The 21,842-nt window shown below is 34.7% G+C and overlaps 2 protein-coding genes and 1 long non-coding RNA gene across 4 annotated transcripts; 1 reads left to right on the forward strand and 2 right to left on the reverse strand.

The window, feature by feature from the left end:
* Positions 1 to 2,194: 2,194 nt before the first annotated feature.
* On the reverse strand, positions 2,195 to 3,627 carry ccl34b.4 (chemokine (C-C motif) ligand 34b, duplicate 4). 2 transcript variants are annotated; one of them, XM_065259028.2, is made up of 4 exons: positions 3,469 to 3,627; positions 2,694 to 2,820; positions 2,546 to 2,613; positions 2,195 to 2,456 (listed from the first exon to the last, which is right to left on the reverse strand). In XM_065259028.2, exons 1-4 carry the CDS (start codon positions 3,548 to 3,550, stop codon positions 2,434 to 2,436), a joined length of 300 nt encoding a protein of 99 aa, XP_065115100.1. In that variant the 5' UTR covers positions 3,551 to 3,627; the 3' UTR covers positions 2,195 to 2,433. The 2 variants fall into 2 exon arrangements, with proteins under 2 accessions (XP_065115100.1, XP_065115101.1); XM_065259029.2 differs by lacking the exon at positions 3,469 to 3,627 and adding an exon at positions 3,129 to 3,290 and having other exon boundaries at positions 2,198 to 2,456.
* A 3,228-nt stretch (positions 3,628 to 6,855) lies between these two features.
* Positions 6,856 to 16,077, forward strand: LOC141281424 (uncharacterized). Its single transcript, XR_012335749.1, has 2 exons — positions 6,856 to 6,968; positions 15,819 to 16,077. It is a non-coding gene; the product is annotated as an uncharacterized lncRNA (long non-coding RNA).
* Positions 16,078 to 19,418: 3,341 nt separating this feature from the next.
* LOC141281387 (uncharacterized) lies at positions 19,419 to 21,116 on the reverse strand. The gene is made up of 5 exons (XM_073813128.1): positions 20,872 to 21,116; positions 20,714 to 20,784; positions 20,484 to 20,598; positions 20,299 to 20,376; positions 19,419 to 20,171 (listed from the first exon to the last, which is right to left on the reverse strand). The coding sequence occupies exons 1-5, from the start codon at positions 20,967 to 20,969 to the stop codon at positions 20,126 to 20,128; spliced, it is 408 nt and encodes a 135-aa protein (XP_073669229.1). The 5' UTR covers positions 20,970 to 21,116; the 3' UTR covers positions 19,419 to 20,125.
* Positions 21,117 to 21,842: the final 726 nt, after the last annotated feature.

Below are 21,842 nucleotides of genomic sequence, written 5' to 3' on the forward strand. Positions count from 1 at the left end.
AGTGTATAGTCACCCTTGCCTTACATTTGCAAATACTGTATGTACTATTGGCATTTTATCAGGAAGCTTTGTAAGGTCTCATTATGCATTTTTAGAAATTTCCATCTGTTTGATGGGCTCTTTTGCTGCTGTTTTCATTATTTCATCTATTTCAAAAATAGATTATTGCAAAAAAATTGACTTGGCACAAGTTATACTTGGCACTGTTTGCCTACTGTATATTGTTGCAATAACAGTAAATTTACTATACAAGTACTGTATACAAAATAAGACAAAGTCTAAGTTTTAAAAGCCTAATTAAAGCTAATAGTTTAAGCAATAAGAATGCACTAAGAAAGTTATGTATAGTTGTTCATTTATTTCCTGTGACTCAAACAGATGAAACAGGAAGGAAAAGCTGACTTCCTAATTGAAAGCTTTTATGTGTTTTGTTTTGCACTTAGGGGAACGCCCCGCTGGAGGGCAAGAGAGCGCTATCTGCTGTTGTACACCGCAGGAAAAGAAGTGAGTGATTTTTTTTTGTTTAGCCTATACATACTGGCTAGTCCTAGACTAAGACACATGTTTGAGCTGTCTCTTTTGAAAATAACTTCCACTGACAGATCTTAACAATTGTTATCAAGTTGGGTCATATTATGTTCATTAAACCCAAGCATGCTGCACAAGCCCTGAAAAGTCTCGATCGCCCCCCAGTGACTGGTCCCAGTATATGTCAATAACCCCGCCTCCCCTCTGTTATTCAATGGGACTTGAGACCAACTAAACAATTTAAGAACACTTCAATTATCTTTTTTCTGAAGCTTGTTTCTCTCATTTACAGTAGTGTAGTTTTTATAACGCTAATGTAAATTCAAGTGTTTGTTTTTAAAATAAGTTTGTTTTTAGTTTTAAAAACGGTGGTGTTGTCACGTCATGATTGACAGCTGTGATATGCGCATTCTGCGAGTGCGGGGCTTTACTTCCTGCTCACTACTGCGCAGGACTGGTCCGAAATTGCTACTGCACAGACAAGACCCAAGATGTCAGCGCCGTATTGCGACACTGGCGGCTTCACTTTTCACCTATGGAAGAGAGCGAACGGACATTGTCCATCTTTTTTATAGTCTATGATTAAACCTCATTCACACAGCACTTTGGTCACAGAAAATTTTCGTAAAATTGGCAGACAGGCTTCTGTGTGAACACAAACACTTCCCGTAAATGTTATGGGATTGCTCCCGGAAAGAGGACCGTGTAACATTGCCGTAAGATACACAGAAAGCGTTGTGTGTGAACTAGACCCATAAACAATACTGTAAGTGCCATAGTGAGGACAATCAGACATGAAGTTATGGTTAAGCTTTTAAACTGTGATGAGGATTTACATGCAGATTAACATCCACAACAAAAAATGTCTACAAACTGGACTGAAGCTGATATCAGGAATCCTCGTTCAAATATCCACCCTGAAGCTAAAATCATTCACCAGCATACTAGAACAAGCTCCTTTATAATCCTATCATAAACAAAAATGAATGTGCATATCATAAACGTTGATAAAAAAAATGTTGATCCAGGATCACATCATACTTTGTTAAAGCACAGCGACCCTGTAATGTGAAATTATAAACAAAAGTGATGCTATAGATCGCATGTGCCCAAAACTTAGTTTGTGTTCATATCTTAATCTTTCATCTGTTAAGTGCTGATTTAAATTTTTTACATTTGCCTTTTTTCCATTTTTTTACAACCTCCCCTGGTGGGTCACATAACTAACTACAAATATGAATAAGCCTAAAACGATTAAAGGCAGATTGTTGCAGCACACAATCACAGAATTATTATTAAAATCTAAATAAAGCAGTTTGGGATTTTAATAAATATGGAATGTGTGATGATCCTGGGTTTTTAAGTTGCTAGTAAAGATACCTGAAATCTGATATTTAATAATTAATTGATTAATTAATTTATTTATGGCAATATATATTTTTTATGGTTTCACAGTGACAATAAAATATATTTTTTAATATTTACATTTATTTGTGGCTAGTTTTTGGTCATTTTTGCTTCCGACCAAATCTGACTGAATTAGATATAACTGATGATTACACAAGATATTTTAATAAATATTTTAAATATGCTTAAAGACAGATCAAATCCTTACAAAACGTATGTAGCCTACTTTTGTGTAAATAAAAAAAACATATGTTTGTTCATTTAATAAGATTTTAATTATTTTAGCAGATAAAACAAAGCATTACAGCTATAAGTGAAACATTTCGTTCACCCATAAGCTTAAAGGATATACATTAAGTTTTACAATTAAATAAACACAAATAATAAGTGTAAATAGCCTAAATATAGTTCCTGTTTCTTCAGATAGATGCGCAGATAAATATATTTGTGCCTTAAAGCTATTATTCAGATATGCAGCCCATATAGACCTCCATTGACTCAGTCCTTTATCTCCTTCAGACCTGAGGGAAAGATGAAAGTTAAGTTTATGTTTTGAGTGGTGTTTATGTTTGTTTATAATGGAAGAGTGTTATAATAATAAGACCTGTACCTTTCATCCTATGAGAAATCCAGCGTGCCTTTGGATCAGAGCAGTATTTTTCATTCGCTGTGTAGAAACTGTTGTGCAGGACAAACCAATAAAATAAACAAAACAATAGCACAAATATAAACCATCAGAATGTGTAAAGAAAGCTTACATAATGGCTTCGACACATGGATCCAGAGCATTCTGATGTTTGTATCCAATCAGTGAGATTTTAGCCGGGATCCTTGCATTTGACACTTCTTTGCAGCAGTTGACTCCGACTCTAGTTGGCCGACGAACTGAAAAAAAGAGTGAAAACGAGAGATTGATTACCAACTACCTCACTGGAGGTGTGAAAACCAGAGGTTAACCTGATTTAATCTTAGATAAGATCTCCGCCAAAGGAAATGAAATCAAAAATCACGATACAGCCAAATGCACTATAACACAATTCAGCAACCTTTAATTCGTAAACATCACAATCATTACATTGGCTATCGGATGCATGCAGATTTAAAGGAATAATTTAAATCAACCGATCCATTTAAATAAAAATATGGGCCGTTAAAAAACCCATGCAGTGTTTATTCAAAATCCAAAGACTCACAATTGCCTTGCTGCTCAGAAACGCACACAAGAACCATCAACATCAAAGTTATTTTCCAGCAGAGGTGCATGATGCTGAGATACTCTCAGAAGGCCCGAAGAGAAAGATGTCTGCAGACTAGTTTTTAAGGCGCAAGAGACTCGAACCCTTTTATATGTTTTTTTGAAACAGGATATGCACTTCCTTTGAACGACAAACCAGCATCTTTGCAAGATTTTGTATCGTAAGATTGCTCGTCATGCCCTTCTCGAAAGTTTGCCACGTATCCTACATCCACCAGTTGCAGAGAGCAGTAATACAAACTTAGTAATATTGTATATGTATGTTTGACTATACTTACAATTGCCTAATGCACCAGTGAAACATCCCATGAGGGTGATCAGAACAGCAAAGACGAATAATTTAGATGTCCAGCCCATCATAGCTCTCGTTGTCCAAAGATGTTTAGTGTCTTGGTTAGTTAATTGGCTTCTGATGAAGTGTGTCTTACATAGAGGTCGTTTATAAGAAATACTATTCATATGGAAAATAATGCGTCACAGGTTCACCACCACAAGCCATTGCATCAAGTGAGAAATGTACCCTCACTAAAAATCACACCTCTCACCCACAACACACGCCAGCCTTACACAGACTCAGCATAATTTATGAGAAACATAATTGCATCGTAAATAGAAAATCCAAACATCATAGTGAAAGCATCAAATCATCAGTTTAAACAGGACTTGAATTATAACCGTTCTCATTCTCACACTAAAGTTGACAGGTTAATGTGTGACCCAGTATGAAAACCCAGCTAAAGTCTTTATTTAATATTTAAAAATATAACCTTGATATTTTTAATATTGACTGAGTAAGAACTGAGACTAAGATTAAAATCAATGTGATATTCAACTGCTTCTAATCTCATAATGAGATGATGAAACTTTAACCAGGATTGCACAGACAAGGACACGTATATGTAAAGGGACGTTTATAATTCTGCTTAGGTGGCAACTTGACACATGAGTAAATAATTGGACACAAAATTTTCATTTGAAATATTTAAAAACAGTAGCAAAGAGTAAAAGAGACAGTGGAGTAATGCATTAAATTTACTAGCAATGACGTTAATGATGACTCACAGTACCTGGATGAGCGGTGTTATCCATTTTAGTGGTTGTTATCAGGAATAACAGACCTCAGAATGACATAATGACCCATCAGAATTAAGCATTCTGGAGAACTGTGTTATAATAAGCTATTAACATTTGACATTTGACAATAATTAATTATAGATAAAGTCTCCATAATATATAGGACATGGAAAGTGAGGGGCCAGAAAACAAATACATAGGTGAAAGATCTTACGATCTGAGTTTTTAAAAAAAAATCCTGTGTGTATGTGCATCTGAGAGATTTTGACTCAAGAGTACAGACAAACATTTGTGTTATATTTATTTCTTATTTCCATATCATTAATATTCCTTACTATTTTTCCGCATATATAGTTTATCATTTATATATCATATTATAACATTTTTCATTCTACCTATAGACCCTTTTACGTGATCAAATAGCCTGCGTGTGCATTTTTGCAACGGAAGTGGTGTTATTTCACAGTGGTTGTAAGGTGTTAGCTAGTGAGAAAGTTTATCAAAACGGTTTCCCAGCATCAAAATGTCTGGTTGTTGCACTATAATACACGTTAATATGTATCTGACCACTTTATATTTGGTAACGTCTTCTATTCACTCCACTATAGTACACGGATCTGGTAGCTGTGTTGAAAAAGTTGATAAAGTTAACTTTTTAATATAACTTTGTCTTGCCATGTCATCATTGTGAACAAACAGTAAAAGAGTCTATTATTACATTCTACTTGTTTTATTACTGTTGTTTAATCTTATGTTTGTTGTTGGCAGTATTGTCTTCACAAGTGGTCGCCATCTCAAGGTTTTTAATAACGTCACAAGACAACGTCAAGATTATAACACCTGCTGAATCTGTTTCTTTTCACATGAAGTCAGATAGAGCATTAAGAACGCAACTAAGATTAATTTAGTAGTAAACTTTGCTCGCCTTTTTCAGTCATCACTTTGCATCCTGCCTGCTGTTCTTCTCACCTTGTGGTTAAGAAGTCTTAACACTCAGATGCAAAATCAACAAGCAAAGCCTGTAGTTACTCATAAGTTTATTTTGATCCAGCACTTCATCTTCATAATGACACAAAGTTTCCATGTTTTATCTTATACAAATTTAAAAATTCTCTTAGATTTCTAGGGGCGGTTTCCCGGATAGGTCTTTAAATATAGTCCCAGACTAAAATGCATGTTTAAGTGGTCTTAAATTACATACATCTTGCACTGACATATCTTAACATACATCAGTACCATTATGTCTCAAGATTTATATACAGTCTTGTTCAAAATAATAGCAGTACAATGTGACTAACCAGAATAATCAAGGTTTTTAGTATATTTTTTATTGCTACGTGGCAAACAAGTTACCAGTAGGTTCAGTAGATTCTCAGAAAACCAATGAGACCCAGCATTCATGATATGCACGCTCTTAAGGCTGTGCAATTGGGCAATTAGTTGAAAGGGGTGTGTTCAAAAAAATAGCAGTGTGGCATTCAATCACTGAGAAATCAATTTTGTGAAGAAACAGGTGTGAATCAGGTGGCCCCTATTTAAGGATGAAGCCAACACTTGTTGAACATGCATTTGAAAGCTGAGGAAAATGGGTCGTTCAAGACATTGTTCAGAAGAACAGCGTACTTTGATTAAAAAGTTGATTGGAGAGGGGAAAACCTATAAAGAGGTGCAAAAAATGATAGGCTGTTCAGCTAAAATGATCTCCAATGCCTTAAAATGGAGAGCAAAACCAGAGAGACGTGGAAGAAAACGGAAGACAACCATCAAAATGGATAGAAGAATAACCAGAATGGCAAAGGCTCAGCCAATGATCACCTCCAGGATGATCAAAGACAGTCTGGAGTTACCTGTAAGTACTGTGACAGTTAGAAGACGTCTGTGTGAAGCTAATCTATTTTCAAGAATCCCCCGCAAAGTCCCTTTGTTAAAAAAAAGGCGGTAACACTTTATTTTACGACCCGCAAAGTACCGCGTAATTAAACCGAATTTACAGCGTACCTATTTGTAACAACAGGGTAGGTAACCTGTAGGTATAAGGGAATAATATTTTAAGTTTGGGGTAATAAGGGGGAATATGAAGAATTATAAATTATTTATACTCTAAGTATTTTATAACAACAGGGTACCTATTGTAATATTACGTGGTATGTATGACTTAGTCAAGTCTATGGGGAAATTATGTTTTATTTATTTTTTATTGTGAATTTTTCATATTGACTACTGAATGTTGTATACAGTCAATGTCTACGAGCCACATCGGCAAATAAATATAACAGCATATCACTTTTATTTTAGTAGCCTATATTACTTGCTTTTAATAACAAAAGTCAAGCTGATTTAATGTGGTTATCTTTTTTTTAAGGTAAGTACAATAAAAATAGCAACTTATTCCCTATTTACCAGGAAACTCCTACATTTGCGGACATATTTGAAGTGGTGCTTTGCAATTTATTTACTGTAAACACAAGTATTTTAGCCAAATATAATTTATGCAATGGCAAACCAGAATGAAACAACAGCAGATATCAGCTCCCGCTAAAGCAAAAGACGACTACATGCGTAGGCTACTGCGCAGGTGTAGAACGCGCGGCCGGTTTGCTGGAACGCGATCCTGAGGTGAAATTTCTTTAAGAGGTTTTAAAAACGTTCTACACTGTGGAGTACAGCTGCGAGTGATGTTAGCAGGTTCCGCATGCTGGATAAGGTGACTGGTTTTGTTAATACATGACTCACGCATTTCAAACAATGTTTTTCAAGAAAGTTGCTAGCTAACGGTAGCAGGTTAGCTAGCACATACAGATGTGGCCTTTAAAAACGCGCGTTTTCTCCCGCGGCATTCGCCAAATCGTCTCGCGGAGTCACGCAGAATTCTGCAAGTGTTTTCGGGGGGGCTACTTTCCCTTTTCCCTTAATGTGTTTCGCTTCACAGAAAATCCACCAGGTGGCGCATAAAAAACTACATTTTTATATGCGTTGTCATTGCGGTTGTTTCCAGAAGTTAATAAGGGCATTGCTGAATATTTAACATTTCTATTAAAACAGCAAAGTGACGTCAACCACTTCTTGCCAGCATAACAGCGCATACATATATTAAGATGACTGTACGTGCAATGGGCATTTATACTAAGTGCAACAAAGAATTTAGTGTGAGCCTAATACACTTAACTCTATTTACAATGAATATCTTAATTATTTGTGTTGTCGAATTTTGACACCGTTTCATTGTTTGTTCATAATATTAATAATTATGTCAGTTTTTCTAAAAGTATTAATATTTTAAAGAGATTCATGTGGTATAAAAATACATGTTTTAAAGTTAAAAATGTTGTAAAAATATATTAGTATTATTGTTCTTAATATATTAAGAACAATAATATGACACATGTATATTGCGCTAAATTGCTTTACATATGGAAAGAGGAATTCTTCTCAACCACCACCAATAAAGTTTAAAAAATATTCTTTAAAAACGGCGTTTAAACCCACGCAGAGCGAACAAGAAAACATGGGCCTATGCTTACATACTGTACAGTGGGCATATGATATCTTTATTTAGTTTGACATATTTAAAACTTTAATAATACCTTTCTTGCGCATATAGGCAGTCAGTGTTATGATTTTTTTTAATCCTTTTAGCCGTTATTCATAACAGTAAAAATATTCAGTGGCTTTGTAAATATATTACTAAAATAATGGATTAAAGTAACTTTATAAAATCTCTTAATGTCACTTATGTATTTTTTAGTTGGTCAAAACAAAATAAATGGCTAGAAATAGAACAGACATTTTAATTTAAAACGTACATATATTATAGGCGTATATTATAGGTCCTTCCAGATATCTTATCTCAGACGTTCGCAGTCAACACTTTTAAAACATATTTATATAAAATCTGATATATATATTAAAAAACAAAGTTTTAAGTTAAGACAATAATAAATATGTTTATTTTTATTGAAAGAAAAACGTAGAAAATGTTATTATGGGTATAGTTGATGCAAATAAAGTGTGCAGTATACAATAAATGCAAACAAATTATTTCTAAAAGCGGCAAGATTTTAAAAAGATAAAGGTGGTATAAAGAAAGACATGAGAAAAGTAGAGGTATGCAAAAGAGCACAGTTTAGTTATTGTTAATTAAAGCGGTTTTATACACCTTTGTTTGAATTGACAAGCATTTTATTCGCCACTTTCAACACATTTTGTGGTTGATTTACTGATTTATTACAGAAAATTGTTGTCAGAAGCAAAGCTATTGTACAAAGCATCTTTATATGTATGTTTTAAAGTTAAAAATGTTGTAAAAAATATATTAGTATTCTTTTATATTAAGAATAACAATATGATACATTTATATTGCGCTAAAATGCAATATACATTATTCTGCAATATAAATTATTCTCAACCACCACCAATAAAGTTTAAACATTATTCTTTAGAAAAAAAACGGCGTTTAAACCCGTGTTGCGTGGAGCGAACAAGAAAACATATGCTTACATGCTCAATCGGCATATGATATCTTTTTTATTTAGTTTTACAGTTTTAAAAGTGGCAAAAAAGTTCTTAAAATCTAATGAATACTGGTTTTGTAAAATGTATATAACTGCAGATGCGTGCGTGGGATCCGGGCAGGTATCCTTTCCTTCAGACCTTGAAGCATGGTCGCGGGAAAGCGAGAAATATATTTTTTTTAAGTACAAATATTTTGCACAATTGATATATTACTTATGAATATTTTAGGAAATTATTTTTGACACACGTAGGTTATTACGTGTATTTTGGATTTTAATTTCATTACTGTCTGTGCCTATCCGTGGCCTCATCCGAGCGCACTTTCTTTGCCTTGCGTCTTTTGAATTGGTAAGCAGCACCATGACCCAGAAAAGACTCACACACCTTCCCCTGATGCATGCCCACACAGAAATACTGAACTTCCTGGACATTCGTCCCCTAGCTCATGAAAACGCGAGTTTTTTCTGCGCGAGTAAAGAGCGCATTGATAATATGCGTATTAACGGAATGACAACGCGGGTTTGTTTATTACATACATGGATGCGCAGCAGCACAAAAACGCTTTTTAATATGAAAAATTAAAGGATTAAAATGTAACAGATTATTATTGAGTCTCTTGGACATAAATGATGACCAATTATGAGAGGTTAGAAGGCTTAAATAGCTGCTTCATCTGTAAGTTCATCTGTAAGCTAAGTAAATAAATGCTTTGCTTTAAACAAATGCATCTACTTTTAAATGTTTTTTTTTTAAATGCTACCCAACGGATTTATTGTATATAATGACTCTGCACCTGTAGATATGGTGAGATGAGAAAACATTTTAAGTAATTCTTTAAAAAAAAACATTTCGCTGTCCAAGTGCTGAAATGGCTCTCCACACGTTTGTAAATTCTTTATCTTTTGTTTGTAACAAATAGAGTATTTTTACAGTACAAACCTTATATAAAGCCTATTCTAAAAATGTAATTATACACCATGTATTTCTTTATAAAAGTATACAATATCAGAACTAAACCCATCATTATTTTTGTTCAAATTATGAATTATTTATAAGTTTAAAAAAGACAGTAATAGTACTATTTAGTAAAAAAAAGATCTATATAAAAATATACTAGGTATGTTAATGTGAGAATGTTTTACATCTGTCGTGTGATTCTAACTTAAAAACGAAAGTAAAATATGTTCGTCCGCATGGACATTGAAAATTGTGAAGTTTAATTAATATTATATGTTGTTATAATATTATATGTTGTATGTAAATTGTAACGAAAGTAATTCCCCCTGGGATAAGTATTTTTGCTTCTGATTAATAGCGCATATTCATCTGAGAACTGATGATGTCTGTGTGTTTCAGACCCTGGCTGTGTGCCCTGAAGTGTATATGACAATAAAGTAGTAAATCTCAATATATTTATTTTTAAAATGTATTTTAAATAGGCCTATAGGCTCATAGGTTTTTTGGTAAAAAAATTCACAGCACCCCCTGTTCAAAATGACTTCCAGCGGCCCTGCCTTGACGCTTTGTGTGTTCGACTTTAAATGGTGCGGCGCTGACTTGTCGGCGTATAACATCAGAGTACCGCGAGAGCAAAGGTAAAGTCGGACCATTTGTAACATTTCGACTTGCTCTCGCGGTACTTTGATGTCTTCGTTGCCGAACTGTCTGCGCAGCGCCACATAGAAACGCCCTTTGACTCTTTAAGGCAAAGTACCAGCAACATGAGCAACAAGGGTTAAAACATAACCCTTTCATTGTTAAGTATGAGAAATTAAAATGAATTAAATCACGTTTAAACGCCACAGAGATATCAGAGCCAGCAGTCGATTTCTGATGCGCTTGCCGAGGCGAGGCTGCGCTGGGCGGGGTGTGAGCGCTTAAGCGCTGGTGATTTTCTGGAGCTCATATGGAGCTCATCTCCGTCCGAAAGTGTCAGAGCACACGTTTAAATAGACGCTATCTTTATTAACCGACCGCATATTTAAACTTTAAGCACATACATTCACGCCTGAACAACTCTTACAATTACATGTTGTGACCAAATAACAGTAATATTAGGAGCATTTTGCTGTCAGAAAACATAGCTGTCATAACTCCACATATTTACCTGATTTGTCTTAATTAGTTCAGTCAACATTAGCCATTCTGAATGTTGACTGGATTTGAAAATAACCATTCATTTAATGTTTTAAACACAGATTTATCTAGACTTAAAATAATATGTCTTCTCAACTAGCTCAAACAAAAAAATTGGTTTAACTTATATATTTTTGCCCGTCCAACATTTCATTAATTGGATTTTTTACAGTGTAGGTTATATCAACATATGTCAAATTAAGTTACCTGATATCCACTTAATTTTATAAGTTATAAACATTCATTTAAAATAACATACAGCGTATGTATTCGGCCTATTTGCTTAAATTACATTTTAACAAAGAAACTGCAAGGGTTGATATTAAAACCCAACACGCTGCTGAAAACTGGATAAACCGGTTTTCTTTGATGAGGTGATCGATTAGCATTGGGGGTTGGCAAAGAATTGGCAGACCTAGGGGTGGGTGGTTTTTAATTTCTTGACTCTGTGTCACTGGTAGCTGCTAAAACAAGCAGCTAAACCATGTACAATTAATTACATTTTGGAATTATCTTCCTTCATGTCTTTTTATTTATACACTGTAAAAAATATTTTCTGAATTTTTAAGTAAAGTTAGCATTAAATATGTTTTACAAACAATTGGTTTACAAACTCTGGGATGTTTGTGATTATCATCATTCAGAAAAGTGGTGCTTGTGTTTAGACTTGTGTTTTACGTGATTAAATCAGGAAGATTACATTAGTTTCTTTTCAGTGTTGAACAGTTTGTCATCAAAATGCAAAAATATAGTATATTTATAAACATCGCTGAAACAAAGAGTGAATTAAAATTAAAAAAGTAATAAAGTTAAAGCTGCTGATAATTTTGTTTATATTTACTAGCATTTTCTGAGTGAAAAATGTTTAGATTTTGTTAAGTAGCCTAAATCCTACTCCAATTTATTTCAGTGTAGGTTTCTCATTTTTATCAGCTTTCTTTTGCTTTTTAAAGGGCCGTCTACCTTTGCTACCACCAGTGCTTTAATGTGGGCCGGTAGGCGCCAGTACTCAGTACCGCCACTTCCAAATATAGCTCTTGAGCGTACCACTCTCCCTGCGTCCAGAACGTACTTCTAGCGTACCAGAACGCTCATTTGCACATCTGTTTAAATCAGAGGCTTAATTTAATTATTTGGCTGCGCTGCCGCTTTTCAAAGCGCCCTTCACAATAGCTACCTAATTCGTCCCACCGAGAGCAGAGACTACATTACCCATACACCATTGAGTTTTACAAGTTAAAAGCGCATGCGTAGCTTTTGCTGCTGTCAATAGGCTTGTTCGACTTCATGCGGCGCCCCGAGAATCGACAGCCGGAAGACGTCACAGTATCGCGAGAGCGAGGCGAAATATGATTTCTTGAATCATTCTCGCGGTACTCTGACGTCATCCGGCTGTCGGTTCTTGCGGCGCCGCATGAAGTCGAACAAGCATGGTGTTAACAACGTGGTTTGGAGAGGTGTGTGAAACGCGCAACCATAGCTGCTCTAATACTTAATATGGCCTCCTGGTTTTAGACTCTGAGGAGTAAAAGAACAAGGTCAGAATCAGAGGACTCTCGCTGGCTGACATCCCACCAAGCCAGAATGATATCGCTGCAGGTCAGATGCAAACTTTTTCCAGTACCCTTTTGTAGGTACGTGACAATCTCTGCTGTCGCGGCTGTCAGCTTGGTTCCCCTCGACGCAACTTCGGATTTCCTCAGACGATGTGCAGTGTAAAAACATTATTGAAATTGTATTACACATACTTGCTAAACTACAAGTGAACGAAATTTCAATGAATTTGAACGACGCGCACAGGAGTTTTACCACACGCAAAATGGAAAACAATGGGACAAAATAAAGTGATGACTTTCGAGTTTCAAATGGCCAATATTTTGTTATTCTTGAACCCATAGACATGGTCTTGGTGTCCAGAGAGTATCTTTGCCCGACAGCGACAATATGTTATTAAAAAATAAATAACATCATTATGGATAAATGAGTGCTTGCAGAATATATATGTTTGAGAATGCTTATCAGTACTTTTTTGTTTCTTAAACTTTAAAGATGAATATTCTCCTTTAGAGATGGGCAATTTTCAGCAATAGCACATTATATTCAAAATTTTGAGCTCATAAAAAAGATTTTTCGCTTATTAAAATGACTTTTTTATGTTTTTATGCACGTTTAGTTTTGGTGCAATTTCATCAAAAGCTTGTAATTAGGAAATACACACAACATGCTTAACGTATATTTTATATATGTTAAAAATGTTGTAAAAATTGCGTATTCTTATATAATAAGAATAACAATATGATATATTTATATTGCGCTCAAAATGATTTAGAAATGGAAAAAGGAATTCTTCTCAACTACCACCAATAAAGTTTTAAAATTCTTCTTTAGAAAAACGGCATTTAAACCCACGTGCACCGAACAAGAAAACGTATGCTTACATACAGTCCGTGTATGATATCTTTTTTATTTAGTTTTACATATTTTTATTTATATGCATTTAATAATAGTCTACCGTAAGGTCATAATGTACACACTGTTAAAATTGATTCAGTGGCTTTGTAAATATCTCTAAAATAAATGATTAAAGTAACTTAATAAAATCTCTTAATGCAGTAATGCGATTTTTTTAGTTGGAAAATAAATTACTAAAAATAGAACAGATATTTTGTGTAAAATGTCAGAGGCGTCATGCCCATTCAAACTGAGGGGGCACCTGCCCCCTTGGTTTTTTTGAGCCAATGGATTTTTCATCCAACCTCAAAATCAAATAAGCGTCCATTAATCTGTTATTTGACTTTTAATCTGTTAATATGCACAATATTATACATTCTGTGCTGCATCCTTGTCACTTTTCGGAGATTTTCGCCGTTTTGATAGTGTTTTGATCATGTTACATTACTTTTATTCTGGCGGCAGCTGGCGCTGCAGTCAGAGCGCAGTCGCAGACGTCATCAGTGTCTGGGCGCGCTCACGAGCTCTCAGAAGTTGCTGGCTTGCTGCTGCATTTGGCTATCTGAGGAATTAAAACGTGTTAGAAACGCTCACAACATTTCCAAACCCCAGTACGGTAATGTGCAGTTAACCTTCTCTGTGTAGAAAATGTATGGTTTTAAATGTGACCGTCTCAACGTTATATTAGCAGAGATTCATCTTCTTGGCACAACGCCAAAGTTCGCCAAAGTTCACGCGGGCGCGGAATCTCACATGCTCACATGAGGTAAAATTTAATGCAAAAATCCGTTCCTCTAATAATTTTATCTAAACATATTTTTAAAAATCATTATTGAACATTAAAATCAATCACGTGGCTATAGCTTATGTCATTTTCGTTGTTTATATACTTTATGGATTTAAAATTACATTAATTTTATATGATAATGTAGTTGTTGTGCAAAATGCATTAATGACACAATTAAACAAGCCATTAAGACTTAAATAAAACATGCCGTTTCAGATGTGAATATGATGCAAATGTGTCATTATTCCGATTGAATAGTATATGATATGAAAGTAGTCATCACTTTTATTTTGGAGGTTTTTGCATGAAAGCAGGGGTTTTCAGATTGTTAGAAATGTAAGTGCCATGGAAAAGACTGAAAGCTCTATAATATTTCGTTTGATGTCTGTGTATGCACAAATTTCTGTGAGCTGTTGACACTGTGCCCCCTTAAAAAAAATTGGTGCATGACGCCCCTGTAAAATGTACATATATTATTTGATGTATACGCCTTAATAATATAAGTATTACATTTACAGATTATTTTAGTCAATATATTTAAAAAGGTCAGAGTAATATATTTAAGTTTTTAAAACTGTAATAATTGCATATTTCAAATTATTATTATTTCTATTTGACATAAAAAATGTGTTAGTTTTACGCCTAACTTGAAGTATGATTTACTTATATTTTCACATTGATATTATTTGAGTAAATGTAGGCAAAAAATTAATTAATAATAAGTAGAAAAAATGTCAATTTTAAACAATCACATAGCCAACGGTTTTTAATCGGCAACAAAGAAACTGCGCATTTTGCCGATGACAAACACCTCAGAAACTCCTCGAATTTATGAATATTTACACTCACAATATGATTTTATTTCCTTAGTACAAGTATAACATATTATACAAATTCTCAGTGAAATGTATTAAACACCAATGCATACTTTTTATCGTGTTTCATACCATGTAAAGGGAAACATGATAATATAAAAAGTAGCCTACTGTTCAGTAATGCAGAAAAGCGCACCACAACCATGTTAAAGCTATTAAAACGTTCAGATGCAAAAATGAACTAAATGTAAAATTAGATAAACTAGTTAATGATATTGCGTAAATGCGCTCGGTCTCTTCAAAGGTCTTCGCGAATTATTTTGTTATAAGACTCGATTATCATACATCACGTCTCTTCACTGTAAGTACACGGAAAAAAATAAGACAAATGATGCGCGTTTGAGTCGGATTTTTATGAAGAATATGTGACTGTTTATGTAACTGGCAAAAGAAAACTTCGCCAACAAAATGTTTGCCAAAAAGCATGCATTTGTATGACATCAAAGTCTATCGATAATCCGTGTCATGTTACTTCAATATCATACAGTATACGCTCAGCATGAAGTCGAGCACACACATTGTCGTCAGTATGGCCTACAAGAAACACGCCTGCCCTCTACAGGTTTTTATATTTCCTGCGTCCCCCACCGAACCCCCCTTTTGCGGGATCTCGCAGAATTTCGGAAGTCTCCGCGGCATTCTGGTCTCAGAGACGCGCATTTTTAAAGGCCACATCTGTAAGTAAGCCTAAAATTTATAAATGTAACTGGCTTAGAAAACTCTGTTTCTGTCAAGGCACAGTGAAGAAACATTTACTGAAGGCTTTCATTTATGTTTTTTATATGTAATGCAGAACAGCATTTGTGAGACGACATCAACTCATCATCCGAGTGGACAAGAACACCAACAGAGGAAGCCAAGCCGCAAAAACAATGAAAAATTGTCATGACTTTTTATTTTAAATAAAAGTTATGTGATAATAAACATTAAGTGTTGGCTTAATTATAGTGTTTTAAAGATGTTTTGAAATAAGTTGTTTTAAAATAAAAATAACAATATTCTGTATGTTTATGGTATTTACCCTATAACATTTATTAACAAGAGGTGAACAAAGCACCACTTTAGTTTACAGCCCGCAAATATGAGAGTTACCTGGTACATACACAGAACAATCGGGGAATAAGCCCCACTTCAATTTACAGCCCGCAAATATAAGAGTTACCTGGTACATACACAGAACAATCGGGGAATAAGCCCCACTTCAATTTACAGCCCGCAAATATAAGAGTTACCTGGTAACTCCGGTGTACTGTACATATACAGATCAAAGAGGTACAAGTTGCTATTATCTTTATTGTGTGTTATATTTTATTTGCCGACGTGGCTTGTAGACATCAACTGTAGGCTATACAAAACACTTCATCAGGTAAGTAGCAAATATGAAAAAAAAACCTATTACACATAGACCATATTACCCATAGACGTAAGTCATACATACCACGTAATATTACAATAGGTACCCTGTAGTTATGAAATACTTAGAGAATAATTTTCCATATATTCTTACCCCCTTATTACCCCAAACTTAAAATATTATTCCCTTATAACTACAAGTACGTACTGTAGAGGTACTCTGTTGTTACAAATAGGTACGCTGTAAATTCGGTTTAATTACGCGGTACTTTGCGGGTCGTAAAATAAAGTGTTACCAAAAAGGCATGTGCAGAAGAGGTTACAATTTGCCAAAGAACACATCAACTGGCCTAAAGAGAAATGGAGGACCATTTTGTGGACTGATGAGAGTAAAATTGTTCTTTTTGGGTCCAAGGGCCACAGGCAGTTTGTGAGACGACCCCCAAACTCTGAATTCAAGCCACAGTACACAGTGAAGACAGTGAAGCATGGAGCATGATATGGGCATGTTTCTCCTACTATGGTGTTGGGCCTATTTATCGCATACCAGGGATCATGGATCAGTTTGCATATGTTAAAATACTTGAAGAGGTCATGTTGCCCTATGCTGAAGAGGACATGCCCTTGAAATGGTTGTTTCAACAAGACAATGACCCAAAACACACTAGTAAACGGGCAAAGTCTTGGTTCCAAACCAACAAAATTAATTTTATGGAGTGGCCAGCCCAATCTCCAGACCTTAATCCAATTGAGAACTTGTGGGGTGATATCAAAAATGCTGTTTCTGAAGCAAAACCAAGAAATGTGAATGAATTGTTAAAGAATCATGGAGTGGAATAACAGCTGAGAGGTGCCACAAGTTGGTTGACTCCATGCCACACAAATGTCAAGCAGTTTTAAAAAAAACTGTGGTCATACAACTAAATATTAGTTTAGTGATTCACAGAATTGCTAAATCCCAGAAAAAAAAATGTTTGTACAAAATAGTTTTGAGTTTGTACAGTCAAAGGTAAACACTGCTATTTTTTTGAACACACCCCTTTCAACTAATTGCCCAATTGCACAGCCTTAAGAGCGTGCATATCATGAATGCTGGGTCTTGTTTGTTTTCTGAGAATCTACTGAACCTACTGGTAACTTGTTTGCCACGTAGCAATAAAAAATATACTAAAAACCTTGATTATTCTGGTAAGTCACATTGTACTTCTATTATTTTAAAACAAGACTGTATATATATATATATTAGTAGATATGTATGTGTGTCCTTATGAGTTGACACATTTATAAACTCATTACCAGGTGTGGTTAGTTTGTGTAGGTCCTCCCACATGAGTGATGTTACTAATGGAGAATGATGTTGGTGGTGAAGTGGAAGTCATATGTTTGACCACAGTGCTGGTTTATTTTTAGGGGTGGTTTCCCGGACAGTGATTACACTGTAAAAAATTTGCAACATTTTTGTCTAATCAACACATATTTTTGTGTTACTTTAACTTAAAAAATTAAGTTAAACAATTTCAACTTGATTTTTTAAATGTTAAATTGACTTGCAAAACCAAGTTGTTTTAACTTCGTCCTGCATTTTGTTGTAGCTTAATCCAGCACTACCTCTTAGTTTAATTAGGAAATATAACTAGTTTTAAAAAAACATGCCTTACTTGTGTGCATTTAAGGGCACTGATGTGTTTTAAGATATGTCAGTGCAAGTTGTTTTCAGTTTGGACAGCTTTTATATTTATAATTTAGGACCAGTCTAATCCCTGTCCGGAAAACCACCCCTTAATGTCATTAGTGACTTGTCACTACACTTGACTAATGCAGAATTAATGATTAATACACAAAAATAAACTTTACATGAATCTAATCTTTAATTGTGACGTGTGTCCTTTATCTACATCCTGTGCTTTGATTTTTATCAATTTTGTCATTGTTGTATTTCAGTCTGGTTTCACTTTTACTCCAGTTGGATTTATGCAGATATGGGGAATTTACACAGGACATTATTCTAGGTGCTTTTTTAAATTCTGGCCATGAACATGATCAATAAATGCTTTTAAAGCCTGCATTGAATGTTTTGGATGCAGAAAAAGCTTATACTGTAGGTGTCACAGTATTTTCTATATAAGATTAAAGAAGGGAATTTTCTACATTCAGCAAATATTTGACATTGTGACAAATAAAGGAGTCATTGTTCAATCATTTTCAGAGTAACTTTTTCAGCTGATAAATTATCAAATGAAATAAATAATCTCTGGCAAATTCCTGATTGTTGTTGTTTGACTATTGTTGGTTGTGCAAATGTTTTAATGTCCGAGTAAAAGATTGTAGCAGCTGCCTTGAAGTCTTGTTATATTTGTCTTTTGTCATGGTGGCAGAGTTCTGACAGTCCCTGGCCTTTTGTGGAGGTTCATGCCTTGTTTTTTGTGTGGCATGTGCCTCCGGTGTTTTGTCTTGTGACCCCGCCCCCTTTGTTCTCCTGCTTATTAGTAATCATTGGTTTTCTCCCATCACCTGTTCCCGCTCGTTATCTTGTTTGCTTTCCTCTATTTAATGTCAGTGTATCTTTAGTTCTGTGCAGGTTCATTGTGTTCTGTTCCCGTGTTTCGTATCTAGTCAAGATACCAAGTCAAAGTTTTAGTGTTATTTGTCAAGTTCATGTTTCATGTTGTGTACCCCCTCGTGGGTTTTTGGTTTTGTGAATAAAGTGTTTTCTGTTTTCCCCCGACATCGTCTGCATTTGGGTTTATCTGTCCTGCAAACCCTCACAGTATGCTTTGCATTCCAGTAACCAGCATACCTTTAGCCTTAAGAGAGTTTTTACATAAAGATTTTGAAGAAAAGATGTTCGGGACTGAAAACGTAAAGCATTAAGAAATCATTTTCATTTCAAATACTTTTATCACTGACAACAGTGGTCCGGCCAGGATATTGTCATAAAAAAAAACTGAAATATACCAAATAAAACCACCAATCAAAACTTGCAGTTACTCATCAGTTTATTTTGATCCAGCACTCATCATTACACAGACACAACTTACAATACAATAAAACAATATTTTATCTCATTTAAATTCTTAAATATTCTCAGGTTTGCATCATCCTTCTGGAGTTGTAACATTACATTTCAATGTGAAATATTATGCATACTTATAACTTATTCAAACCTGACCTGATCTAAATATTTTAGCAGTATGAATTGGCAGCATATGCGCGTGCATTTTGGCAACGGAAGTATAGCAAGAATTAGCAGTGAAGCAACACAGACAGAGAAAGTTATTTTACAAAGTTGACTTTATCAACTTTTTCAACACAGCTACCAGATCCGTGTACTATAGTGTATAGAAGACTTTAGCAAATGGCCAAATATAAAGTGGCCAGATACATATGTACGTATATACGTATATTAGTTCAACCAAACGCAACAACCAGACATTTTGATGCTAGGAAAACATTAAAATAAACTTTCTGACTTGCTAACACTTTAAAACCACTGGGAAATAACACCACTTCTGTTGCCAAAATGCACACGTAGGCTATTTGATCACGTGGGCTGTAAAAGAGTCTATATAGAAATTATAAATATATAACAGAGAATCATTTTAGACTTCAAAAATAGCTTTAAAAAAACATTGAACTGGTTAGATATATAAGTGTTGACACTTTTATGAAATCATTATCGCCTGTTTGATTGGATCTTCGCACTACTGATGTTACTTATAGGTGATGATGTTGGTGGTGGTGTGGAAGTTACATGTTGGACTGGGCTGATGGTATTAGTTTATCTTTTTGAGCTCTGCAACACAATAAAATACCATCTTATTATTAGAATGCTATACAAAATACATTAAAATATGTAAATAAGCATTTACTGTCATTTTAAATTCAGTAACTTGTCACTACATTTGTTGACTTCAACTTACTTTTTAAACTGGAGAAGTTTCTCCCGTACCCATGGTGCTCTTGGACTAATGCAGAATTTTCCCCTTGGAGTTTCAAGGCTGTCGATAAGAATAATACAATAGTTAAAGACACAAAAAGTAAACTTTACATGGATCTGATCTTTAATTGTGACGTCTGTTCTGTATAGAGAGAATCTGATACTTACATTACTGCCTTGACACATGGTAAATGAAGTTTTTGCAGCCTGTAACCGATGATTGGGTCGGTCACCTCATTCTTGGAAACTTTTTCACAGCAGGTGTTCGCCTTAACATACATATCTGACACAAAACATGAAGAAATGCATTAGCATACTTCATTGAATATCAATATATTCACCACCATAATCAAAATAAAATACAGTGCATACGATTTTCAAGACCAAAGGTCATGCACAGTTGAAATGGCCCATGAGGGTGAACAAAAGACCAAAAATAATTAATCTTAAAGTCCAGCCAAGCATAGATCTTGGTGTCAAGATCAAATGACTAACCATTGTTAGTTAGTCAGTTAAAAGTTACTTTTAAGGACAAACACTATACAGTTAATAGCACCTTATCATATTCTTACCAGCATATGCTGTTGTCCAGATCACAGATGCAATTGCCATCATGACAGCCAAATTTCCCATTGAAAGTCTTTGTGTCTCCATTTCGACAGTCGATCTTAAGCTCTTTTTGTCTTAGATCTGAGAGAAGTATTTAACGCTCTTGCCTGTTGGCTTTAAATAGTGAATTAAAAGGAAATACGCAATACAAAATGTCACATCCTGTGCTTTAGAAGTTTATATTATAAATGACTTCATCATTTGTTTGTTTTATTTAAATCTGGTTTCACATGTGCTCCACTGAGGCGGTTAATCCTTCTGTAGGAGATACGGGGAATTTCCACATGACATTATCTATAAGTTGTTCTTGATATTTTTAATTAACTGTAAATAAAACTTTAGTTTCGTTTAGAATTTTATCAAATGCTTTTTGTTTTAAGCCTACAATGGATGTTTTAAAGCTATAATGTATACAGACAAAAAGCTAATGCATGCTGTCACAGTTAAATGTCTACCATAAAGAAGATTGTTTTTAACATTCATTCATTAATTGAGTGACATTCCCATAAAATGGGGATAAAACATTGCTGTGTTTACCATGTTAACCCTGTACTGTAAGTCAAATAATTAAACCCATTTAGAAAAACTCAGTCGTTTCAGCTGAGACGTGCGTGCTTATCAGGAAATCAGACACGGCTTAAGATGTCAAAATAAGGTCAGTATTTTCTGTGTGTGTCTTGTCATTTGAATCCCCAAATGTATTTTATCATGTATTTTCATATACATATATGTATGTACATATGTACAAATTTATGTGTGTGTGTGTGTGTATGTGTGTGTCTGCCAGTTATGAAGGTGTATATTAGGCTCAAGCTCTTTTACATAAGTTATTATAGAAACATTATATTTGCTATCACAAGGCCATTATGCCTACGATAGCTTGACAGGTGTTTCCCAGCAATACATGAAGTACAGGAG

Source organism: Paramisgurnus dabryanus, chromosome 22 (genome assembly GCF_030506205.2).
Source record: "Paramisgurnus dabryanus chromosome 22, PD_genome_1.1, whole genome shotgun sequence".
Taxonomy (NCBI): Eukaryota; Metazoa; Chordata; class Actinopteri; order Cypriniformes; family Cobitidae; genus Paramisgurnus; species Paramisgurnus dabryanus.